General features: G+C 37.1%; 1 protein-coding gene across 4 annotated transcripts; it reads right to left on the bottom strand.

The window, feature by feature from the left end:
* Window positions 1-413: 413 nt before the first annotated feature.
* LOC122002417 (formin-like protein 6) lies at window positions 414-27,500 on the bottom strand. 4 transcript variants are annotated; one of them, XM_042557574.1, is made up of 17 exons: window positions 27,108-27,495; window positions 25,638-26,335; window positions 25,099-25,320; window positions 23,235-25,021; window positions 23,052-23,157; window positions 22,176-22,247; window positions 21,757-21,855; window positions 21,591-21,632; window positions 8,730-8,810; window positions 8,590-8,640; window positions 8,429-8,510; window positions 6,519-6,613; window positions 3,560-3,631; window positions 3,363-3,482; window positions 1,242-1,310; window positions 1,092-1,158; window positions 414-916 (listed from the first exon to the last, which is right to left on the bottom strand). In XM_042557574.1, exons 1-17 carry the CDS (start codon window positions 27,178-27,180, stop codon window positions 753-755), a joined length of 3,900 nt encoding a protein of 1,299 aa, XP_042413508.1. In that variant the 5' UTR covers window positions 27,181-27,495; the 3' UTR covers window positions 414-752. The 4 variants fall into 4 exon arrangements, 3 of the variants coding, with proteins under 3 accessions (XP_042413508.1, XP_042413510.1, XP_042413509.1); XM_042557576.1 differs by having other exon boundaries at window positions 25,638-26,301; window positions 27,108-27,494; XM_042557575.1 differs by lacking the exon at window positions 8,730-8,810.

Genomic DNA, 27,500 nt, shown 5'->3' with positions numbered 1-27,500 from the left:
AGGAATTTGTCCCCTAAAATCCTTAATAAAGGCTTTTAAATTCGCTAAAATTGGTTAGCACGTCTGATTAAATCAACTCATGGCGCAGTAATTTTAATTAAAAATTAAAAATAATAAATAATAAATAAATAAAAGAATTTTAAAAGAAAATTAAAAAGACCTTTCCTCTTTATAAAAAACTGCTAAATCATTAAAGTCAAATGGCTCAAAAATAATTACATAAAAATTCAATTCAAAATTATTACATAATTATTTTTTACTTAAAATATATATATTTAAATATATAAATGCATTTAAGATATAAATAAACTTTAACTATGCTTTGAAAGTGACCGACCGCGCATGATCAATGCACTATAATTTCACTGAATATTTTAGGATTTATAACATGGGGGAGCTTATAAAACATATAATGGCCCATAAAATTATTCTTTCAGGAACTATAGAAACGCCCAGCTAAATTGGTTATCCTACTCTTTAAGGACAAAAAGTTTATGCACAGTATATATATACATTCTTCGAAAACATGAAATCAATCAATAATTGATTACCTTCTTCTTGCAACATATCTACACTTTCCATCTTGTTGAATCAATAGCTTCCTGACGAGTTGTAGGATTCCTTTTCTTTTTTTTCAGAATAATATGTTGCTGCATAATGTAAGTCTCAAGTCGATAAACACTACTCCAATCGAGACTAGTGTAGATCTTGTCGTCAATCTGGGGTATTAGAGAAATAAGGTGTGGCAATGCCTATTTCGAGTTCGGAGTCTTTTTATCGTTCTTGTGCATGGCAAGCTTCATCTTTGCTTGCTCTGCTTCTCTATGGGCTCTTTTCCTTTCTAGCTCTTGTTGTTTGGAGTTCTCCTCGTGTGCACGCTCAAACATTCTTGTGAAGTTGAAAAGTGTAGAGATGACTATATTAAACAAATCAATGATTATTAGATAGGATTGAGTTTATAATGGTCCAGGTGACAATGTAGCAGTAAATTAATAAAGTAGTTTGTTGTATAATACGGTACGTGAAGAGATAAAAGGAGAGAGAGAGAAGCCATCATATGAAATCCAAGTTCAGGGTTAAAGGAGGTCAACCTTGCTCAAACGAACAACGTGCAGGATCTTCACCAAAATATTGAACCAATGCATCTGCATTTCTATTCTGAAAAGAAAACAAAGATTTTCCAGAGCTAATATAAGTTATATGTAAATACGAAAAACTATTATATAACATTGAAGACTTACGACTGCAGTATAAAGTGAAGTAAGGGATCTGACTTCAGCTTCAGCAACAACGAGAAACCTCTTCAAATGCTATAACAATAGTTTCGTAGGTTAGCAAAAAAAGCTTTCAAGAGAACAGGTAGGTCTTCAACATGACAAAAGATAATCGAAAGTGGAGACTTCTATATATCATGCAGCCAAAAGGAAAGCGAAAGTGCTTACTGCTAGCATTCACTTGATTTACAATAAGGCTCAAATGTCTGATTCTGATGAAAGGAAAAGGAGCAATTTTAATTCGGAGTCACAAACCTAAAGCAATGAGGTTGTAATCTTCCTGATAAGGAAGCAAGGTGCCCAAGAAAGGATTTGTCATTTGGTCAATTGATTATTTCAAAGGTGGAAAATATTGTAGTTTAAAAGCTTGGTTGCATGAGCCCATGCAACCAGGAAATACCAAGGAATTTTATGAAACCTGCATGATATGCCAATAAGCATTCATGGAAATGTGCATATTCTAAAATCAAGATGAAAGTTGCATAATATAATAGAACAGAGATCCCAAATCTATAAATAAAGCTATGTGCAAGGAGGTGTTGGTACAGCATTTAAGGAGAAAGTACTCATATAGAGATTAAAATTTTATTAAAAACGGAGATTGATCGAAGAAGTGTATCAGGATCTCTTTTCTAGACCCAACAATAATTTAGTCTCTTAAAATAGGCTAAGTTTTCTAAAAATACTGACATAAAAATACTACAATTCTAAAAATATACTAGACCATTATCTGATTTATTTTGCCGACTAATTTATTTCTAAAATGATCCATTATCATTTGTATCATTCTCCTTAACCAAACAATAGGATCCATTATTATTTATTTCTAAAGAAGAGAGATCCCAAATTATATATAAAGCTATGTACTCTCGGTAGGAATGACAATGAGATGGGGTGAGGTAGAATTTCCATTTCCATCCTTGTCCCGTATACGAAGTGGGGTAGCGCGGGAAAAGAATTTTTTTATATCACAAAACCTTAACTGAAAAGATCCAAAACATCCAACGCATTCGACATTGGATCAACTCTAAAACATTAAAATCAAGCCCAATCTAAGCCCGGCTTCAACCCAACACAAACCAAGGATGATCTACACCTAATCTAGCCATTAATTAGCCAATCTAATACCAACAAAATTGAACTAGATTATCACAAGGTCGCAGCTTCTAAATATCCCAATTCAGTCCTCAGTATAATCCCAAATATGTATAATTATCCCTACTTCTCAATTAAACCTTGAAATGTACAAAATGTTATCCTCATTCATTGGCTATCTTATTAATTGTGTTCATTGAATGGTAAAATGTATTCTTCTGTGTCTTAATCCTTAGATAATTATTTTTCTCAATGACTGAGAGAGTTTATAATTGTCTGTTTTGTTCTTGAATCAACTTGGACTTAGATATGACAATTAATCTTAGATTCACATACTTCTATGCATCTTACTGCCCAATTTATTTTCTTAACTAATTTTAGCCTTTCTTTTCATGAATTTATCTCGACTTTGTCAACTTTATCCTCTTCTAACAAACTTTTATCTCCTTAAAAGCGATGACTAAGTGTCCATATGTGTTTCAAGTAATCCGGTGTTCATGACTACACTAAAGAAATTGAAGTTGATTGCTATTTGTATGAGACGTTATGTCCAAGAAGATCAACATCGTCTACTTTTCTCAAAGCATATTATATTTTTACTAAGTCATTTAATGAAAATTGATTATTTTGTGTGTATAAGATGCTGAACATGAAACATGACTATGCACTAAATTGGATTCTCTGTAAGATGAATGTATTCCCATCATGATGTATGGCAAACAAAAGGAAAACATTCCTAACTAGGCAGATATTTCACATTCCACTAGGAAGGTTGGCTTCAATCAACTGCATTTTCTTGTAGTTATAGTGTTTCTTTCTAGTTAACACATTGCATATATGAACAGATTGTGTGAGCAAGTTCATTCTTGCATTTTAGTTTTAGTACTAAAAGAAAAATTAATTTTAACCGATTAATGGTTGATTGAAAAAAAAATCAAGAAAACATTGGATACAGGATAATGAGACTATGGAAATCATTATGCAAATAAATACCTCACAAAATGTTTCTGATACAGGGGGGTCATCATTGTTAGAGGATATTAATTCTTGTTCAACGTTCTTCACTCCATTACTAATGGCCTGCATTTCTTCAGCCAAAATCTTGAACTCTAACTATATATGGTCATATTGTTCATTGTTAAAATTAAATGAAATATAATGTGTTCATACAAAGAAAGTAAATTAAGAACCTTTGATGCAGCTTCTAAGAAAACAAGATTTTTGTGAAAATCAAGAACTTCTGGAAGCTTCTCTTCAAGAACCTGTATAAAAATGTAACAGGTGAAGATCTAATTTGGCTGCACTTTACTAGTAGCCTAATACCATTTTATACGACACTTAGAACATAGATCAGCATGCTTCTAAATTCTAATAACATTGATTAGCAAAGTTAAAAGTGCATATAATAGGAGGAATATTCCATGGAAGCTGACTGCAGAGTTGAAGCGGCAAGGCCACATGCAGATGCCAGAGGATCACGATTGGAGTAACAAGAAACTGAAGTGGAAAGCAATCCTGCCACCTTTAGGGAGTTATATCTCCTTCACAGATGCAGTGATGGACAATATTTAGGGCTTTGTAGGCACAACCAATGAGGACCCTTGAGAAGATGATGAAAGTCACCTAATGAATGCAATGCTTGAAAAATCAACCAGTGATTACCTTGCCAAATGGATACCCTATGTCAGCTATGGGTCCAGTGGCGTTCTTCTAGAGTTCTTGGGAGAAATATCAATTATAGTGACCTTAAGAATAGGCTAGCCGTGCTAAGAAAACCAAAGGCTTGCTTCTCGTTCATTGAAATTAGACATAACTTTTTCATTGTTGAACTTTCAAGCATAGATATTCTTCTCGATGGCCCAAGGTCAATCTTAGATCATTATATCTCAGTTTAGAAGTGGTCCCCCAATTTCTTGCCAAGCAATTACGCTCGACAAGGTGGCAATGTAGATTCAAATTCCAAAACTCCCATATGAGTACCTCAATGATAGCTGCCTCCAACTGCTTGGTGACATAAGACAATTCACATTGATGAATTTACTAGAAATCTTTCACAAAGAACATATGGGCATTTGTGCATGGAAGTGAATCATAATAAGAGCTTTATCTCTCCTCCTTCTAGCTAGGGAAGAGATCTTACAGAGTATGAAAGTTACACTTAGTGCTTCAACTGCAATAAAATCAAGCATATCCTAGATGCTTGTATTTCCACTAAAGCTGAAAAAAGGTATTTCCCATCCTGAGCCTGTAGGGAAAATCCACCACACCACAGTGATGTAGGGCACACAACTCAAACACCCATGATAACTCGAAGGATCCTGAACTGCTATTTGCTTTCTACTAAGACCAATCAGTCCCACACTGTATCCCACATTAGGGATGGGATATGACACTAGAAAGGATATAATCAACGTTAACTCCACCAGAGATAACTTTCCTTCACAGTGGTTGTGTAACTCTTGTGGTCATGGTTGATAATTAACTTTAGCTTCTCGAGGTTTCTAGTTGGAGAGTTGGAAGGTACTTTTAATCCTTCCCAATCTTCCTAATTTTTTTTCTCTGGAGGTGCTTTCTTCAAATTGAAGGGGTTGGTGAGTCTTCTTTTTGAAGAACTGTGATGGATCTTATTAGATTGCATCACCCAGGTATTATCATTCTTTCTTCAGGATATTAGAATTAGCAACACCAAGTGATTGAACTAGAAAGAGGAATTTCTAGTTTCAAGAAGTTTCATGTAAGTCATCTGACTTTTGTGGAGGCATTTGGATTTGGATTTGGATTTACACAAGCCACTAACCAATCAATGGAAGGAAGCTTCAATATTCTCTTAAAACTACTGCTATGAACATATCTGGTCCTTGGCTAGTTTTGGGGATTATAACGAAATTAGAGATTCGTCTGAAAGAAAAGCTATGGGGCTCATAAATAATTGGTGTGCCCTTGCTTACCTACTGTCACTTGATGGTTGTGGACTTTTGGTGTCAACATCTTAGGTCCCCACTTCACCAAGGGGAGTGGCAAGTGCAATGATATGGACAGACTTTTTTTTAAAAAAAAAAAACTAGGAAATTTCAGTTTTCATTCTACCTAGAGAATGACATTCTCAGAGGGCTTGGCTTTGACCCTTCAAATTCACGATGGCTTGGCAATTTCATGCTGACTTCAGCAGAGTCCTATCTTTTGGTTGGTACCAAACCATCAACTGAAGGAAAGACAACCATCCAAAGGAAATATGCTTCCTTGGAATAAGTAGGTCCTTGGGAATATTCATTACTGAAATGGTGTTTAGCCAGACTCAAAAGGTATTCAATCCGGTTACTTCCTAGGGAGCGACATTACACAATTTGTAATGTGAAGAACAATGTAGTTATTAGTCAACATGTTTACTCAATAGGAATATACAACTGAGCTAGAACAGAAGAGATTTGTGACCATACTCTTGTGCATATTAAGTGACAGATAAAAAGGTTATAATTACCAGTAAATGGACTGATGGAGTCAGTTCAGGAAATAGTTGGGCTATAAAAGAATCTGATGGCTGCCTTTCAAGTTAGCCTATGGTCCATACTTCAAGGGAATACTAGACTAATGTGCATTGACCCAACTTTTGGACATATTTGTAATGTTTTGATCTTTTCTTCCCACAGAATCAGAGTAAATTTTTTCTTTTCCCAGAATAAACAATGCAACTCTAACACCAGCATCATATGGGTCATCTAAGGTGTCAATTACTAGAACAGGGTCAAAATCTAAACATTCAACTAAAAAAGATTACATAATATTTTTCAAACATCTTCATGCAAAAAATCTAAACTATGGCTATCTCCCAAATCATTCAATCTTTGATTGCAACTGTGCAAGTCAGCCTTCCTAATGTTTGTTGTCTAGTTCTATCAAAATCTAGTACCATTACGACTCATATTTGACTGGACATGCTCATGGTAATCAATATTGCCTACCCTTATCAACTATTATACCTTGAATGGTATACAGCTTTTCCCACAAGATGTTAATAAGCTTGTGGAAACAATAGAAATTGAATCGGCAATGAAGAGCAAATACTACTTTGCTTCTAAATTTTTTTATAAATTATAATTTGTAAGAAAATGTTAAGAAGGTATATAGCCACAAGGAAAGAGAAAAAGACACCTTGCATAGGTAATGCAGTAGAGTCATTTTATTGTTGCGCGCACGAATATCACTAAGCTTCAGGAGGCTATCCAACCTAAATCCAATGGCAGAACCTGTAAAAGAAGGAAAGCTGTCCAAATTCAGTTTCTAGGCATGTTGCAGGAGACGACATCAGCAGATTTACCAAGACAATTTAGTCCCAGATAAGTAACATACATAATTTTTAAAAAATCAAGACTGTTATTGTGCACATGCATCAAAGCATAGTCTTGATGCAGAAAACCAAAATGAAAAATGGTATCTCAGAAGAACAATGTGCTTGATAAAACAAGGAAATGATGGAAAACTTAAACTAAACAGATTAGCGTCATAGGCTTCGAAATGTCCCTTCATGTGTTTGGGCAGGCAGATAACCATATCGTAGCAGGTATGCCATTCATACTGGCCAGAAACGGTCCATTTAACCATTTTTGTCTTCAATCTACCTTGCAAATTTGTTTTTATAGATTGTGACGTGGTGGATAGGTAAACCTACACATGGCAGGGCCAAGTCAAAAGTCAAGTCAACGGGTCAAGAGTCAAGCAGAGATGGAGGTCAAAGTGGTCACCCGACTCCTCCTATTCGATCACCTGACATCTCCAACTCGGTTCACCACACTCCTTCAGCTTGGTCAACAGATTCCTTTAGTTCACGAGACTCCTTCAGTTTGGTCAACTAACTAATTCAGGTCGGTCATCTGACCTCTCTGATTCGGTTCACCCGACTCCTCCTACTCGGTCACCAAACTTCTCCGACTCCTATTCAATCATCTGACCTTCCGACTTGGTTCATCGGACTCTTTTACTTCAGTCACCCTCAGTTGAGACCTACATCTTATGTGGCTTACCGTACCATTTTTTCTGAAGAACGTGAGTGACATAACCGTTTCTCCCGGAAGACGTGTTCAACATAGCCGTTTCACTAGGAAGACATGGGCAAATGTGTGGGTAACGTAAGGACACAATTACAACCCTTTAAAAGGCTGCCTGCCTTCGCGGACAGAGGTACTCGCACACACAGACACTGTTTTTCACCTTTCTCTAGCCCCTATTGCTAACTTGAGCGTCGGAGTGGTCATGCCAAGTCCAACCTTAACGCCCATTCTAACCTCTTGCTAAGTGTTTGTAGGAACTTTGTAATTCCCCTTAGCCATCGTGTCGTCTACAACTTTCTCCACAACAGTTGCTCTTCGCGGACTCACCCGACAATGATGAACAGATTATATCAAACAATTTGGTGTGGTTCTAGGCAAAGCCCCTGTCCAGACCAAATCAAACTATTTAAGGCACATGTATTCGCTGATGCTCATTGGGGATCATATAACCATCCAATGAAAAAGAAGATTGCACTTCCATCTAGCCAATTGTTATGAGTAAGTCTAGATTGGTCACCTCTTCTATGTTCAAACAGTTAGAACTTGTAGATAAGTGATCAATCAATCACATTTACAATGATATGGAAGAAATCCTGTCCATGAATCCTGGCAAAAAATGCTAATCACAAGTCAATCCATGTGTGGGCATGGACAGCAACTCCATTTCAGTTTATCCATTCAATTTGATGGGAAACATCAAGAGCATTAAAATCTAGTTTGATCTCCTTCTTATAAATTTGAGTTTTGAGGATCAGAAATCAGTTAATCACATTTAACACTAAGAAATTGAGTTCTTAGCAATTTGTTCTTCCTTAAGAAGTTATAATTATCTGGTAAAGCAAACAAATTATCAAGCAGATAATCTTAATCCACTGACGTCATCATAGGAAATGTGTATGCAAGAGCATCTGATGTGCTCTTCAATCACTAATGAGGAATGCTTCATCAGGACAGCACGACAAAATTTTATTGTTGCAGTTCAGTACTCCTATTATCAGTAGGATAATAAATTACCTCTAGCAGTTCCTTGGTTTAATGCATTTCCCAATGAAAGAATTGCCTGCATGATCCTTTTCAGCTTAACAGAACCTCTAATCTGAGGATGAAGAGGTTCCAAAATTAATCATAGAAATCTATTAAATTTCAAATGGGTAAACAAATCGCTTAGATTTTACCTCTTTGGCAACAGAGTTTATAGTGTTCAAATTGATTCGAAGATCAGCAACCTATAACAATCATTCTACAGTTGGGTGTTATGTCTCAAGGAAAATGCTTCCTCAGCACAGAAAATAACATACTAAAATAGAATAAAGACCTGGGAGCGATATTGTATCTTAAAGTAAAAGACTCGCAGTTTGGATTCCACTCTTGGTACTTTCATTAACTCCAAAAAGAACTGGTTATAAACAATAATGTGCAATATTCAGTTAGCTTGGATTTTAACACAACATAATTTGGTGCAATATGGAGGAAAACTATGTTAAAAACTGAGTAGACCCATTTAAACAAACATACAAGCTTTCTAATGTGGGTGAAATTGTCCGCTAAACTCAGTGACTTAGGATAGTTGGCATGTGCATGCTATGAAAATTAACATTGTGAAAGGAATTTATTTAGATGTTTGAAGATTGACCAAAGGTAAACTGGCATGTATCCAGTCAACACAGGGAAGTTGTTTAAGGGATAGGCTAATTCACATGAGCTTCTTGGCTAGATGGTGCACATTGTCATTGGGTAGATGCTCACTTTGAGGCTATAAAAGGCATGTTAGGGCAACAAAGAAAGAGACTTCTGAGGGGAGAAGCAGGGAAAACAAATAACATTAGTCAACAAGGGTGGCAACTACTTGCCACCTCAATCAACTAGCCTTGTTTCACTCCACTCCGTAGCTAAACACCAACCTAATCTGTGTTACTAGAGTAACCTCACTTCAACTCACCTCACAGGAATTGCTTATAAATTTGCCAAATTCAACTCACTTCAACCGAACTCTGAGCAAACAAACCTTAACCCAACTCAGCCAAACTCTTCCTGACTTCGTCTTCTCTATCCATCTTTCCTGGTAATTTTGTTGACTATTATTAATAATATCCTTTCATGCTTTGGTTAAAGAGCTAATATCATGAGTTCATAATATGTACTTTAAATAAGAAATCTTTAGTGACTTAGTTAATTAATTGATACAAGAAAGAATTGATTTACTAACCATACCAAAGTTTTAGTTTATGACTGAACAATATAGTTTCAGTTAAAGGTTTAAAATCTTGACCCGTATCAAAATTTCGGTCCTAGACCGAAAGATACGGTTTCGAAAGTGCCGATATGGTTTCAATATTTTTTAAATATAAAATATATAAACTAAAAATAAAAAATTAATCTAAATATTTAAAAATAAAAAAAATTAAAATATATATTAAATTAATAGGATAATTTTATTAGGTTTAATTAAGACTATTTAAATCACAGTTCAAAATTTCATTCCGTGCCGGGCGGAAAGGGCGAAACTTACCGTTCTGCCAGCGCATCGAAACTGACACCAAACTAGCGAAGATTTCGTCGCGTCGTGCGTCACGTGCAGAGGAGTCACGCACGCTCTAGAAGGAATAGCGCGCGTTCGTAGTCGCATGACAGCATGGGCAGCGTCGCCAGCGCTTCCAGTGCTATCGGAAGCTTCGTGGGGCGCCTGAAGCGTCGCGGGCGCTGGAGGCATCGCAACGCGATGTTTCAGGCGGCGCCAAAAGCGTCACGAGACTCTTCCGAACGCCTCGGTGTCGCCGGATGCCTCCGGCGCCGTTGGAGGCGTCAGCGAGAGTCAGAGGCGTCACTATGCAAAATTATGAATCAAACAATTCTCACTCCCACTTAATTGTGATATTTTAAAGAGACTTTCATAAACCCTAATTAAATTATCTCAATAAAATATAAAAAATATATTTATTTTTTTTTTAAAAAATAATAAATTTTATTAATAATATCTTGAAATTATTTTTACTATTTTAAAAATTTAAAAAAATTCTTCAAAATTTTATAAAAATTCTAATAAATCAAATTTATATTCTTATATATATATATATATTTTTTAATTATTTTATATGTTTTTACTGTTTTAATGTTTAATTGATATTCAAATTTTTTTACTATTTTAAATATATATTATTTAAATTATTAATTAATTAAATAAACAAATAGTTAATTTATATGATTATTATATATAAAATAAGATTTTGTATTAATTTATATTATTATGATTATTTAATCTAGACATTGGAGAACTATAAAGATTATCTAAATAAAATATTACAAGAACTAGTGTTTCCATTTGATTCACGTCACTCCTTTTTGCAAGGTAGCATATTATGATATTATGGTGTATCAATTTTTATTCAAGTTATTTATCAGCGTTCGAAATGGTGGTCGAGGCGGCTGCCTAGGCATCGCCTAGGCGAGAGGCAGGCATCAACCGCACCTTAGGCTGAGGTGGTGCTTTAGGTGGTAATTTACCTTCTTCCACCATCGACACACCGGGAGTCGCCATTGCTGCTGTTTCGGACACCGCGACACGTTCGGATATATGGCTTGAGCCTGACGATGAGTTAGGATGGGTCGTGCGAGCCCGAATGCGACGTTTGGCCTGTGATGCATCTGGAAGCGTCGTGCATGCCCGGATGCGTTGCCCGAGCTTGGCGATGGGCTCGGATCGCCCGAGCCCAACAATAGGCCTCGACACATTGCTCAAGCCAGTGACACGTCCGAACTTGTCGTGCAATCTCGACGATGTGTCAAACTCGTCGCCCGATTAAAACAGAGTACACAAGTAAGTTGTAAGTTAGGGTTTAATTATATTACTTTATGTTAACAATTTTAATGAACTCCTAACTATGATTGGGATAATTTAAATAGACTTAATTAAAACCTAATAAAATTATCCTATTAATTATTTATATACATGGTTTAAAGTGTAGTGCCGAGACGATCGAAACGGGTGGACATCTCGTTCTGCTCGGCAACCGGCACCGGCACGACCCCAGCACCAGACCTACAACAACTGCGATGTGTTGCACGATCCCCTGGCAGCAGCAGAGGGGTTGCTCCACCCCACAACAACAGCAGAGGGGTCGCATAACCCTTCCGCCGCCGCAGAGGCATCGTGCGACCCTGCGGCCGCTGCAAAGGGGTCGTATGACCACTGCGGTTGTGCCGGAGGAGTCATGCGATCCCTGCGGCCATGGCTGAGGGGTCGCGCAACCCCGCTGCAGCATAGAAGTAGTGCGAGATCGTGAGTGGTGTCGGATTTTTTTTTTTAAAATTAAACTTAGGTTAATTATTTTAATCAACTCCTAGCTATGATGGAGATAATCTAAAGAGGTTTTATTAAACTCTAATAAAATTATCTAATTAATTTTATATTTCATTTATTTTAATTTAAAAATTATAATAAAATTTGTATTTATTTATTTATCTATTTTCATATTTTTTTTAAAGATTATTTTTTATATTGTTTATTTTTTAAATATTATGTTAAATATTTTATTTTTTAATTAATATATTTTATATTTAAAAAATACTGAAACTATATCGGCACAGCATGATACGGTACCGAAACCATATCGTTCCGATCTAGGACCGAAACCTCGACACGGGTCGATATTTTAAACCATGTATATATATATATATATATATAATTGAATTTTTATTTAGATTAAATATTTATTTTTTAATTAATATATTTGATTAAAAGTAAATATTATAAAGAATAATGATTATTTATAATATTATGTATAAAAACAAGTAAAAATTATTCAATCGCCTAGGCACTGTATAGGCGGCCGAGGCGGTAGCCACCTGCCGCCATTTACAACACTGTTATTTATACATCAATTGTTTTTTTTAAAGAAAACTATATTTAATTATTTTTATAACAATATTAAGTTGTTTAATAATAAAGAACTTATATAAAATCAATATATAACTTATTTTTAAATTATACACAATAAATACATTTATCTAGTAATTACTATATATAAATAAAAAAAATACCGAAACCGTATCGGTACAGCACGATATGACACCGAAATCGTATCGTTCTAGTTTGGGACAAAACATCAGCACGAGTCGAAATTTTAAACCTTGATTTCAATTATACCAACTATAACTAGGAGTTGAATGAAATTATTAACTTAAGTTTTTTTAAATTAAAGGATAAGTTGACTGTTCTTCCACTGTGTTTTGCGCCATCGCAAATCTGAGGCCCATGTGTGGCATCTGCGGTGATCGCAAGGCCCACGCGTGGCCTCCACGAAGGCCGTGAGGCCAGCGCGTGGCCTCCACGAAGGTCGTGAGGCCAATGCGTGGCATATGTGGCGACCTCGAGGCACTACGTGGCCTCCGCGAGGCCATCGCATAACCTCCGTGGCAGTCGCGAGGCCATCACATGGCCTTCGCGGCGGCCGTGATGCCTGCATGACCGTGAGGCCCACGCATGGCCTCCGTGGCAGTCGCAAGGCCATTGCGTGGCATCCGCGATGGCTGCGAGGCCATTGCGTGGCCTTCGCGACGGCCGCAAGGCCATTGTGTGGCTGTCGCGAGGCCCACGCGTGGCCTCCGTAGCGGTCTCGAAGCCCAGCGAGGCCTTCGCGAGGCCTTTACGAGGCCTTCGCGAGGCGCACACAACGCCTCCACAGCCGTAGTACCTTAGGCGTGCCGATTTCGATCAGCGGGCGGAATGATATATTTCGCTGGTATGGGGCGACATAACATGGTATTTTAAACTTTAGTTTCAATACTATATCGTATAGTGCCGATACAATTTTAGTATTTTTTTAATATAAAATATATTAATTAAAAATATTTTTATTAATATTTGATGGCTATAGATGCTTAGTATGGAGTTATATTTGCGATGTTGAATCTTGAGTTTAAGTTTTGATAGAGATAATTGATGCTTATTATTATTGCTAATAATTAAATAGTCTTAAATACTTTTTATCAGTTTAAAAAATTAAATCAAATTTATATATAAAATAATTTAGTTCAATCATAATAGTATATATAAAGGAAGAGGGCAACGTTACGTTACGTTGCCAGTCAGCGTCAAAACTATGGCAAATATTCAATGAATAGATCCATTAAACTATTGTGCTAATGCTAAGTTGGTCCTCGGAAGGAACACGTTGCAGGGTCCGACTGTAACGTCACGGTAAGGACCGCTACATCTCCAGAACTCGGGTGTAGTGCTAAATATGCAAGAGTTCGCGTTATAGGGTCCGACTGTAACATATCAGCAACGACTGTCATATCTCCATGAGAACTTGGGTGTAGTGTTAAATAGGCAAGAGTTTTCACACCATAAGTTGGATAAGAACAAATATGATAGGAAAACTAATAATTTAAGATTTGAAACATGTAACATAGAAACTCTCACTAGTAAATCAATGGAGGTAGTAGATATGATGATTAGGAAAAGAATTAGTATTTTGTGTGTAGAAGAGACAAAATGGACAGGCGAGAAGGCAAAGATGATAAAGAACTCGGATTTTAAGTTATGATACACTGGAAAGAGTAAAGCAAGAAATGGAGTGGGTATTATTGTAGATAGTTTGTTAAAGGATGAAGTTGTAGGAGTAGTTAGAAAAGGGAATAGAATTATAACCCTTAAGATAATAGTGGCGAAATAGTTTGTTAAAGGATGAAGTTGTAGGAGTAGTTAGAAAAGGGAATAGAATTATAACCCTTAAGATAATAGTGGTGAAAGAAACTATGAACATAATTAGTGTATATGCACCACAGGTAGGATTAGATGAAGCTACCAAATCAAGATTTTGGGAGGACTTAGATGAAATATTACAAAATATTCCACCAAATGAAATGATTTTAATAGGAGGTGATCTAAATAGGTATGTCGGAGTGAAAAATGAGGAATATGAGAGAGTACATGGGAGTTATGGATTTGGAACGAGGAAATTTGAAAGGGAAACTATATTAGATTTTACGATAGCATATGACCTTATATTAGCTAATATGTTTTTTAAGAAAAGAGAAGAAAACTTAGTCACATTCAAAAGTGAGAATAATAAATCGTAAATTGATTTTCTTATGGTTAGGAAGAAGGATAGAAAGATTTGTAAAGATTATAAAGTCATCCCTGGAGAAAGCTTACCTACCCAACATAGAGTAGTAGTGTTAGATATACGCCTCAAACATAGTAACAATAGAAAGAAAATATATACGATTCCAAGAATTAAGTGGCGGAAGTTAAAGGATGAGAAGCAAAATATATTTAAGGAGAAGGTAGAAGTACAAGAATTAGGTAAAATATACGATGACTCTAATAAAACATGGATAAGATGGTATCAAAGTTGAAAATAATAGCTAAGAGTGTACTCGGTGAGTCAAAGGAACATGCACCACTAAGTAAAGAATCTTGGTGGTGGAATGAAAAAGTACAAAAGAAAGTGAAGGAAAAACGAATAGCTTATAAGAAATTATATATTTGTAAAAACGAGGAAAACTTAAAAAATATACAAAAGCCAAGAAAGAAGCTAAGAAAGTAGTGAGTGAGGCAAAAAAAGAAACTTTTGAATGATTATATAAAAAATTAGATACAAAAGAAGGAGAAAGAGACATTTATAAAATAACTAAAGTGAGAGAAAGGAAACAAGAGATCTTAGCCAAATAAAATGTATTAAAGATGAATGTAATAAGGTATTAGTAAATTATGGAGAAATAAAAGAGCGGTGGAAGAGGTATTTTCATCAACTTTTTAATGAACGTTTAGGCGATCAACTTAACTTAGATAATTTAAGTAGGTCAAATGAGTATAGAAACTTTAATTTTTATCGTAGAATTCAAACTTCATAAGTAAAACAAACTTTAAATAAGATGCACAATGGAAAAGCCGTTGGACCAGATGATTCTCCGATAGAGGTATGGAAATGCTTAGAGAAACAAGGTATTAAATGGCTTACAAAATTATTTAACATAATATTGAAAACGAAAAAAATACCTGATCAATGGAGGATAAGTACTCTAGTTCCCTTATATAAGAACAAGGGAGACGTACAAAATTGTGCAAACTATAGGGGTATTAAATTAATGAGTCATACTATGAAACTTTGGGAAAAAGTAATAGAAAAAAAATTAAGGAAGGAGACTGCAGTGACAGAAAATCAATTTGGGTTTATGCCTGGAAGGTCAACAATAGAAGTTATACATCTTCTCAGACAATTAATTGAAAAATATCGGGAGCAAAAACAAGATCTACACATAGTATTCATTGACTTAGAAAAAGCTTATGATAGAGTCCCAAAAGAAATTATATGGAGAATTTTAAAAAAGAGAGGTGTTAGCGTAACATATATTGAACTAATTAAGGATATGTATGAGGATGTAACGATCAGAGTAAAGACTTCAGGCGGAGTAACCGAAGCATTTCCAATAAAGATAGGATTACATTAAGAATCAGCTCTAAGCCCCTATCTTTTTACACTAATTACGGGCGAACTCACTGCGTGTAAAATACCGGAAAATGACGGATAATAATAAGGGATTTTTCTGGAATTTTTAGAAATTTTTCGGAGCTCGTACGGACGAGTTAACGGGGATAAAAACGAGGCCCGGAAAAGCCTGTTGAGGTTACCCAATCTAAGCGAGGAAAAGTTTATTTATTTTTATTCTTTTCCTTTTCTTTTCTTTCTCCCCAATCGTCGTTTTCTCTCCCTAACCGCCGGCCGCGACGGTTCCATCTCCTCCCGCGTGCCTAAAGCCGAGACCAAGAGAAGCCGGCATTTCTCTTCTCCTTCTTCCTCCCTGAGCTGGTACCACTGCCTTCTTCTCTTTCCTTCTCTTGTGCCCTAGCACCCCTCTTCCTCTTCTCCTCTCCGGCACCGATTCCTCCAGCGCCGATGGTTGAAATGCCTCATGAAGTTCAACCGGTGGCCGTCCGAGTATCCCGGAGTTTCTTCTCCTCAGACTGCCACCCGATCCTATCCCTTCGGCAACCCAAGCTTCTTCCTCCCGGAGCTCGTGACATTGCCGCTCTTGCTGTGCTCAAGTAGTAAAGGACCGTGCCCTAGATCCCGATTTGTGGTCGCCGCCGCACGGAGCAGTGTCGACCATTGCTGGAGATTTCTTGCTTCCGTGCCCTAGCCTCGGTCCACTGCCACCTCTGCACGCGTTTGGTTTCGGACAGGAGCAAGGAGTCGAGGCCCTCTTTCCGATCCAAGCCGCCATCTTCGATCTGTCGAGGATAGTAGGCTGTGGTTTCTGTCAGCGGCCAGATTGGTGACATTGCCGGCAGCGATTTGGCTGCCGATCCTTAGAGAGGAAGGGATTTTTGGCACAGAAATGGGGTATGTATGATTCGTATCAGATTTTATTCTTGTCTGGTCAGTATAACTTAGGTTAATACTGATTACGGGTGATTCACGATTCCGATGATCCAGTTTCAGCGGTGAACTCCTTGGGTCGTATTCCACCAGCAGTAATAAGGCTGTGAATAGAGGGACTAGTGTTGATTGGGGATAATCGCATAGAGGGCAGTAGCAGTTTACCTTACTCCTACCACCAATTTCCAGCAGCGACCATCCTATGTTGTGAGTCAACAGAGAAGTCTTCGAATTGGTAAGTTTTGTGTTAAGTTATGTTAGCAAGAAATGTTCATGTAGGTATATATATTGAATTAGGTTTTTGGATTATATGGTTAGATGATAGATTTATATTAGGTGAGATTTGGTTGATTTAAAATCTAAGGGTGTAATTTTGGGGTTAATGAAACTAACCCTAGATGTTTGGTGGATTAGGAAGTTGTTTAGCTAATTGTTTAATTAACTTAGCTAAACTGTACGATTTACTACATGACTTTGACGCGAGACGGGTATCTCGACGTCGGAATTGGACCAGATACGATCCTTTCTATTGGAGGCGGGTACTTTGACTTATGCCTTTTGATATGTATAATAATGTGTTTAACATATAGCAATGATTGTGTTTTCCATTTGTTTCGGTTGGTCACTACATGATCTGATTCATGCTTTCTTGTTTACTTATTATGCACTACATGTTAGTACTTACCTGATCATACCTGCTTTTAGAGGTAGTGACACAACCATATTATACATTATGTTCAGGACCTAGGGTTTATTTGATACCCTATCTGATCTGTACTTTTGTATTGTATATGTTATATATTTTATATTTATATATGATTATCTTGATGATATTGCTCATTTTGTAGTTGTGCATCATTTATGATCGTATTGTATGTGCGCGATAGTCTGCTCCATTATTATCGAGCACATCGCCCCATATCGTATCCGACACGCCACTCAGCGTGGGTTAGTGGTAGATCGTGTGTGATTCACATGTTTAGCCTTGGTCCAGGTGACTCGGTGGTGCGGTGCCAGACGCTTCGCCTGTTGCTCCGTTGGTTTAGTGTAGCAGTGGTAGTCGCGGCGGTTGGACTCTGTTTGCTCCGGGTCCGCCATGGGGTAGTGTGACGACGCTGCGCGTAGCAGAGATACCTCCCGTCATCGGTCTCGAGATGAGCATCGCGCCCCCACTTATGATTTGGGGTAGGAGGATAGGCGATACTCAGATCCCGTCCACCTCGGTCACTTATCGGGGTAATGATGTCGAGTTGGCGGTATCTGTACCCATTCGGACTCACATTGAGTTGGTCGATCGTCGGGGGTGACCGATGACATTGCGCATCATACGCGATCGTCATTATTGCGTTCACGCATTGTTGCACTGATTTATATGGACGATATGATGACATCGGCATACGGATTACGACACTCTCGATCGGCGACCCCTAGTACCCTTATACCTTGGTCGGGTTAGATGCACTTTTCTCCTGCGATTTCTAGATTGCTTTACCTTTCTTGTCGTGAGTACTCTCGAGTGTTGGACTCACACCCTCCTCGCTATTTCGAGGTTGATCATTGTGAGAGAGTTCCATCAGCTAGTCCCCGCACCACGAGGATGGTTATTTATCTTTTGGCTTGATGTACTAGACTATGTTTTGAACTTGTTATGTTTTGAATACTTTGGATCTTGTATGGATTGTTTTACTTGTGGATGACTTTTATTCGGATTTGTTTTTACTACATGCCTGCCTAGAGGACAGAAGAGGTAAGTTCGTTGTGATTTGAGCTTTATGAGTGTAGTGGAGTAGGATATCGGTTTTGAGCTTTACGAGTGTAGTTGAGTAGGGTTGTTTTTGAGTCATATTATCCCTGTTCTAGTTTGTTATCTATTTAACTGCATGGATGGCTGTGTGATGTATCTTTATTATTGTTATTATTCCAGTCGCATGTGGCTAAGGTATATGGTGATTGTAGAAAGTTTCAGATTGTCAGATTGTCCGCCGTACAGGGGAGATGCTGCCGAAATTTCTTCGGACAGGGACTCCTCCAAGGTGTGACACTGCGCACATTCAAGACATAGTACCGTGGTGCATGTTGTTTGCAGATGATATTATTTTGGTAGATGAAACACGTGAAGGAGTAAATGCTAAACTATAATCTTGGAGGGAAACATTAGAAGGGAAAGGTTTTAAGCTTAGTAGATTAAAGACAGAATATATGGAATTTAAATTTAGCAATATTAGAAGTAATGAAACAATTGTTAAGATAGGAGAGGACGAGTTGTCCGGAACCAAAAGATTTAAATATTTAGGATCATTTTTGCAAAACGATGGAGGGATTGAGAGAGATGTCTTACATAGAATACAAGCAGGATGAGTGAAATGTAGAGGAGCATCGAGTGTTTTATGTGACCGTAAAGTACCTCTTAAACTTAAAGATAAGTTCTATAAAACCACAGTTAGACTTGATATGTTATATGAAGCTGGATGTTGGGCTATGACTCGAGCACATGAGCAGAAGATGAGAGTTGCAGAGATGAGGATGTTAAGGTGGATGTGTGGATATACGAGGATGGACAAAATAAAAAATGAGAGCATTAGAAAGAAAGTCGGAGTTGCATCTATTGAGGAAAAACTCCGAGAGACACGTTTAAGATGGTACGGACATGTACTTAAACAACCAATAAATGCTCCAGTTAGGCGATGTGAAACTATGATAAACATGCATATAAAACGAGGAAGACCAAAAAAGACTTGGTTAGCAACAATAAAATAAGATAAAATTTATTTAAATATAGATGATGATATAATAGGAGATAAAACTCAATGGCGTAAAAGGATTCATACAACCAACCCCACCTAATGGGAAAATGCTTGATTGTTGCATAATAGTATAATTTATAAGATTAGAAATTATATTATAGTTAATTCTTCTTTCTATCTTTCCTTATAATCCATCTCCACCTCCATCCTTAATGAGGTTTTCTCCCTTAGTCTCTATTTACCCTCGTAGATGGATGAAGGAGAGAAAGAAATTAACAAAGGGAAAAGAATTAATTAGGTAACAACGGCCTCATGGAGGCCTTACCACCTTGCAAAGGGTCGGTAGCCTCGCCTGGCCATGAGGCCGCTGCCACCTCGCGACTACCAAGCAACCATCAAATTTTCTAGTTAATAAATAGTTATAGTAAGTCACTAAAGAAAATAGTTATAGTTAAAGTTAGTAAAGAAAGATAAATATGGAATAAAACAGGTCAAAAAATTATTCTAACTTGGCATGACATGGGGTCATGAGTGCTTTCTTCTTCTTTTTCTTCTACCTTCAATTTTGGTCACTCATTCTTACCATGGCCTTTCTTTTTCACCCAAAATATGTGACATTTAATTTTGATTTCTCTTCATTATCCTTCTTTTCTTTACTATAGCTCTTTCCCTTTTTTCCTCATCTTCAAGTTTGGAATTTTATCTCTCCATTGTGCATGTGTATATTCTTCTTCATTATCTTTCCAGTCATGTTGGCCATTTCACTTGCTTTATCGTCGTTTCTATCATCAATTTGGTAATGCTCCTTCTAAGTCAGTGAAGCTACATTATGATAAACAAGCACTTTTAAATCAGAATTCACAAAAAGACAACATATAGAGAGATTGATTGTTACTTTATTAAGGGAAAGCGTGGCTGAATGAAATTATCTCCTCTTTCATAGTTCTAATGATTAACTTACAGATTTGCTAGAAGTTTTCAGGAAATCCTAGAATTGAATTTGCTCGAGTCCAGAATTGAGTATATTCAAAGCAAGCTAGGATTTTATACTATTTTCAAACCATCTTCAAAAAAAAAAATCATTGAGCATCAAACTTAAGGATGCAAATGTAAAATGACAATGAGTTATAGCGGGGACTATCTTATGGAATAATCATAATAATTCCCCCCTTTTAATAGTTTTAAACAAACAAGAATAGATTAAGAAATACTTACATTACATATAGATAACATAGATTTGTTGAAGTGTTTATAAATACAGTTTTGACTTCTAGTTGCATTTGCACAAGAGTACTGTTGTCGACCATAAAAGCATGGTTTGAGATCTCATACCATGTTAGGCGGCGAAATGGTCGAAACATATCATTTTAGTAAATCAAAGAAACTCGATACCACTCGTCACTAAGGTTCAAAATGACGAATCGTGTTGCAATCTCAATCTTTAAGTGGAAAGATATTGTTCGAGTATCATACTGATGCTCTGATGCATGGTGTCGATGACAAATTGAAGGATGAAGGAGAAAGGAGATGAAACAAAGGAATAATACATTGTATGTCTTAAATGGTATTAAATTTTGATAATTTACCGGAATAATATGTTTCGATTATTTCGTCTAACATAGTATAAGATTTAAAACTATGATCGACACAGATATGGACTCTCCTTCTTATGCTTCATCTCCTTCGTTTTTCAACTCTAATCCATTATTGGCACCATGCATCGAAGCATCAGCATGATATCGAAATAGTATCGTCCCACTTAAAGACCGAAACTTCAGCACGGCTTGAGATTTTGAACCTTGCATAAAAGGCACAATTTTCTAGCTAAGATCAAAATCATGCCAATATATATATGACGTCTCAACTTTATACTCATGATTAGGGTTTTATTTTAAATCTCCCCCTCCTTATGTGGATAAGGTATATTTCTTAACATTTTCTAATGAAAATATCAGAAAACGAAATGTTTTGTACTCATGTCTGACTTGTTATCATTGGCAAACAGCCACATTAAACAAGATCACTAATCAAAGAAATAAATTCACTGACCTGCTCGCATTTCCCAAGGCTTTCTGTATCTCCTTTGTAGCCCTGGAATTGGTTGATATTTTACATCAGAGAGTGACAATAGAGAAGTGAAGAATTTCGACCAATAAAAGAGAGAAGTAAAGATTTAAGGCTGATTGCAGTATCAATGTCAATGACAGTAATATACCTGCAATAGCTCCATTTCTTCTTTTGTTGGACAGAACTTTATCAGATTGTCGACCTGATCCACATCTAAAATAGACTCATCAAGTGCCAGCATCAAAGTCTGTAATGTAACAAGGAGAAGCAAAACTTAATCAAGGAACAAACATTTTTAAGATAACATATATGAATTCTAAAGCACTATGTATCTTCATGTTAATCTAGAGAGATAAAATCAGTCCAGATTATGAAACCTAGGCATAGAAAAAGAGCCACAATCTAGTTTCATGTTTTAGAAGCAAAGAAGATATCCTATTACAAGTTTATAACAATGGTGCATAAACATAATGCAGAACCTGTTTAATTTCATGTTTCTGTACTTTAGGAAACAGAGTTACAGAAGGCCACTGCCTCAAACTTGAAAATCAATGTTTGAGAACTTACCATTAAATCATGTATTGGAACCTTGACTTTTGTAAGCATTATTTCGCAATTATTTGCTCGCTTAAGATCAATCTACAATAAGTTAAATATAAATCAATAACACCACCAGAATCATGTGAATTACTAAAATTTACATTGGTAAGACTTGTAAATCTCAAAGTTGTGCATTAGAGAAGATTCAGGCATGATATTTGGAGTTCGACTACAATCTCTACCTTTAACTATCTTCTTTGAATATTGATTACCAAGACAGTGGATTAACATTAACATTTGCCTCCTTAGATGATATTTAATGCGTCCAGAGTAAATCATCTATTTAAGGTTGAACTGTCTTCAAAATATCAATGCATCAACTAGCACATTACAGAGATTAGCACCAAAGAAAAGTAAAGGACATTTTTAATGAACTTGTGATGTAAAAGCATCAAAGTAGAACTTTTAAGTGATTTAATACAAGTAAATTTTTTAAATACAGGATTAAAGTTGCACAATTGGTGCTTCCTGATACACATAGTAGCAGCATTTGTGCAATAATCTGCCCTTCATTTTGTACTTTATGAAACCTTCATTTTTCAAGACAAACTACCTTAATGAGCTAATATGAATACATGGTAGTTTCAAGTTTCAAAAATGGTAGCTTTTCTAATTACCAAGTCAATAACAATACCATCTTTCCTAATAGTGTGATGAAAATTAAAAGGAAAAGATGGAGAAGATATTATGAGCACACTAAATTAATTTAATGCAAGTTGATAAAGGCAAACAAAGTAACATACAGACAAGTACATTGCAACTGAATACATGTCAGAAAATCCTTATCTTTTACTGAGACTAATTACTTTTCTACCCCAAGTTATACATTATAAGAAGGCATACTAGATGGATTTTGTTAGATTTTCCACCCACTGAGGCACGAGGTTTTGAGTTTGGCACTGCTGCAGGGAACAAACTCTCAAGTTCGGACATGTCAATCTCTAGAATCCTAAAACAGATAAATAGGAAATATAAAAAAAGTAATAGAATCACAATAGATATTTTCACTTGATCATCGAATAGTACTTAGAGAGCTCATCTGATTTTTGTGTCTCAGCCCATAAGCTTCCGGACATTACTCTTGTTACTTTAACCCAGTGCAATGGCTTAAGAGATGTCTTTCTTGATGCTGATTGGACTGAGTAAACACTCTTGGAACTTTTGACACGTGTCAAAGTTTTCTTGGTTCCTAATGATAAGCTAGTAAGTGAGCTACAAGAAGAATTAGGTGGTGGTGGTGGTGGTGGTACAAACTGAGTGTTATTAGACTGAGAAGCTACCATGATACAGGAAGAAGTAGCAGGAGGTGCATGTGAAAAAGGTTCCAATGTCAAGGAAGAAGATTCATCACATTGCTTTGATTTGAGATGAAGTAATGGTGGTGGAGGTGGTGGCATGATGCTTGTCATTTTAGTTTTCTCCATAGGTGATGTAGGATGAGAAGTTGTTGGGGGTGGATGAGAGGCCAATGTGATGGTTGTCGGCTGAGGAGGTGAGGGCATAGCTGATGGTGGAGGTGAGGGGATGGTTGAATATAGAAGAGGTGATAGGACAACTAGCTGAGGAGGTGAGGAGACAGCTAAACATGGAGGAGGTGGAGGTGGAGATGGTGGTGGTGGTGTTGGAATAACCGGTGGTGAAGGAGGTGAGTTGATAGATAAATGGGGAGGAAGTGGAGACGATGGTAGGACATCTAGCTGCGGTGAGGAGATAGCTAGATACGAATGAGGAGGTGTTGGAATCTGTGGTGGAGGAGGTGAGGAGACAACTATACATGAAGGTGGAGGGGAGGGGATAACTTGTAGTGGAGACGAGGGGTTAACTCTTGGTGGAGTTGAAGGGATAATGGAATATGGAGGAGGCAAAGGTCGAGGTGAGGAGATATCTAAACGTGAAGGCAGAGGAGGTGGAGGAGATGAAATGATAGCTGAGTGAGGACAAGGAAGAGTAGATGAATACTTGTTTAAAGGGTTTCCTAAAGGTTGCAAATGGTTCTCGGATAGATCATTAAGGTTATCACATATGTTGGGTGATAGGTTTGAACTAGGGGAAGGAAGAGATACATCAACAGAAGTCAATGACTCAGTAGCTGATATCTCTTGAGGTTGCAGTGATAAGAGCAAAAGGGATTTTGAAATTGCCGATGACGGAATTGGAGATTTTCTATGTGGTTCCAATTTTGATGGGGGTTGTGATGGGAGTGGTAATGGAGATAATGCAAGTGAAACATTGTTAATAGCATGAAGAGATTGTATTGATGGTGATGGTGGTACAGGAGGAATTGCCACATTTTTTTGCTTAGAGATAGCATAAAACGATAGCTCTAAAGATGGTGGAAGTGGTGGTGGCAGTGGTGGTGCTGCTGGTGAGGGTGATGGCGGTTGCAGCAGTGCCGAGTGCACAATTTTTTCAACAGGTTCAGATGATGGTGGTTGAGACGTTGATGTTTCAGAAGATTCGGATTGTCCAGAAACAGAAGTAGAACGTTGTGACAAAGGAAAGGTCAACTTCGCTCTAGCAGTTTCACTTTCAGATACATCACCTTCATTTTTGTCATTAGACTGAAGCTTCTCTGAGATAATTTTAGTGTTAGAAGACTGTGGTGGACTATGGGATTCCACTTCTTCTGAGTTTGGTGATACCATCTGTCGGAGAATCTGAAGTGCTGCATCTTCCTTCTCTTCTAGCGAATCCAAGTGGCTGAAGATCTCATGCACTTTAGAAAATGCTTCCACAGGAAGTCCTTTATCCTCAATATCTGTCAATTCTGTAGTTGTAAGTGATGAAGCTACATCCATATCATTAAGAAGAACCTGCAAGCAAGAAAGTTCTTGATCAAAATAGAACTAATGGGTAAACTATGATAACAGCTTTACTACACAAAAGGCACCTCAGCTCTGAAATCTTTTGAGAAACGGTCTTTTGCACCCCACAAGATATCAATTTGATCACGATTTAACATTAAGATATTTGACCTGATGAAAGCTGTGTTGAGTACAACTGTAAACATCATTTCTTCTTGTTCCATATCTTTGTCCAAGTTAATGCACTCGATTACAACATCTCCTTGAATGTGGCAACCTATGCCAATTTTTACTAGTTCACACTCTGCCTGCAAACCTTAAATACATTAGTACTTAATACAACATGGACTTAATCTATGCTCCTAAAGGAGTTTCACTATTGTTTGTGTTAACAAGATGAATATCAGACACAATTATAAGTATAGGTAGCTTACAGTTCAATTGACATGATAAAAAAAACTAACATGCAAATGTGATGTATAACTTAAAAGAATCCCTTTTATATTCCATGGAATTAAGAAATCAAACTAGGACTTAAGATACTAGAAACTGATACAAATACACAGTTACATGCTCTAGTTCTCAACAAAAATTACACATGACTAATGTGCAAATTTGCAGTAACCTGTTTGTAATGTCGGACCAGTTTGCTCTTCTTTGTAGTTGAAAACAGAACTTTCGTTGTCTTTTCAGAAAGGAAAAGTGGATCTTGTCCATAAATTCGAAATATAGGTCTGCAACCACCTTCTGAATCAAAAATTGGGATCATTCTGAGAATAATACAGTCCAAGGTAAGTGCTCTATCAAGTGGAGGCCACTCTGAAGCAACACTCCTTGAAACATACTGTAAGTATCTTAGCTGAGAAGGGACAGGATTCAGGGGTGAAAGAAACTGCAGAAGCTCATGAGGGGCCTGCTTGTAGACCATATCCAATGTTCTCTGCTCCCCTGAATACTGCTTTAGGTATATCAAAAGTGCAGCTAACATGAAAGCCAGAACTGGCCATCCTGCTCGCTCACAGTGCATCAGTAAGAGGTTCCGCTGACCTAAACAGAGCCAACTCTCACATGACCTCAAGAAATGGCGGACCATGCCCATCTTAAGCAATGGACATCCTTCATAATGTCGAGGGTAATCCATCACAGTCATATCAAACTCAGACAGGATGTTGGCTATTTGGCTTTCAGTCTCTCCATCCCAGAAATTAAAAACCATAAACGAGCCATCTGGAAAATGACTCCGGCATTGCATCGCGATAGCTTCTATGTATTCTTTATAATCCTCTTCCCTGACAACATCAGTTGAGAAGCAGTGATCAAACACTGCAAGAAGAAAATTCTGATTAATATAGGGAAAAGTGTTTGTGCTCTAATCATGCATCAGCTAGAAAATGCTGCCAAAAGAAATTGCAAACTTTGCTTTAAAATAGCATCAATAATGAGAAAAATTCCAACTACCTGCTTCTATCTGCACTTATAACTTCTAAATGAACCTCTTATAGAAAGAAGTATGTATTGCGAAATATATGCATATCTTGTAGGAACTAAATCAGTCTTTGAACTTAACACAAAGTTTTACAAGGTGGAATTTCACCTTAGCTGGACTAGTTAACTTATTCACAGCTTCAATTCTCTTGGTTTTCCCCCAATTATAACTGAATAATACTCTCCTTCCATATTTTATGTGAAGTGGAAAAAACTTGAATATTCATTAACCCCTTTCTTGTGACCTTGCAATAGAATCAGCGTTGCTTGTTTGGGAATCAAAAAAATCAAAAATACATAAGCAGACAAAATTTAGTCTTCTTTTGCAAGAAAATAATATGATTAATTTTGTGTTTGATTAAGATGAAAAGTTCTCAATACATGCTTAGACAATTATATACACTATCCACGAGAAACGATAAAAAATGGAGAACATTGCTGCCACACTAGTGATTCCGAAACAAGTTTCACTTATTCAAGGCGAACAATTGCTTTTAAAAAAAGAGCGGCCATTCCTGCTAAAATAGATTTAAAAACAAAAACACGATCCATGCAGTAACAGTACACAAATCACACATAGACAACACATACGGCGACGTCATTTTCTTACCGTAGACCCTCTCGGAGATCTCAAGCAGCCCGTCGGGAGGCTTCCTGAAGAAGAACCTCTTGAATAGCGCCATGTCTGGAAACCAACCAAATCAAACCCTAGAAGTCAAGCTGAGAATCACGCGCTCCCCTGGACCAATCAGCAGGTTGCCAAGGAAGTAGCGACTCAGACACCAATTCCACAACTTCAAACGAACCCCGCTCTCTGCCGGCGAAAGATTGCCGCAGTTTCAGTTGCCAAAATTGAGAAACAGAGGTCAACTTCGGGGATACACCGATCCGTTGAAGAGATGAAGCAACTATCTGGGAGCTTTAGAGGTCATCGCCGCGAGAAGACGTTGGCGCTGTTTGTTCTCGTTTGTTAAATGCCCTCCAGCGTCGCAGGCTAGCGAGA

This window comes from Zingiber officinale, chromosome 7A, assembly GCF_018446385.1.
Source record: "Zingiber officinale cultivar Zhangliang chromosome 7A, Zo_v1.1, whole genome shotgun sequence".
In the NCBI taxonomy this organism is placed as follows: domain Eukaryota; kingdom Viridiplantae; phylum Streptophyta; class Magnoliopsida; order Zingiberales; family Zingiberaceae; genus Zingiber; species Zingiber officinale.
The sequence above is the reverse complement of the archived record's forward strand: the minus strand, read 5'-3'. Positions and strand labels throughout refer to the sequence as shown.

Excerpts from the sequence above, each read along its gene's own strand:
- LOC122002417 (XM_042557574.1), bottom strand. The coding sequence starts at position 27,180 with ATGGCGCTATTCAAGAGGTTCTTCTTCAGGAAGCCTCCCGACGGGCTG. Across the intron at positions 23,158-23,234 it reads AAATCAGATGAGCTCTCTAA|GATTCTAGAGATTGACATGT; the intron begins GTACTATTCGAT and ends TATCTGTTTTAG. Across the intron at positions 21,856-22,175 it reads TTCCAATACATGATTTAATG|ACTTTGATGCTGGCACTTGA; the intron begins GTAAGTTCTCAA and ends GTTACATTACAG.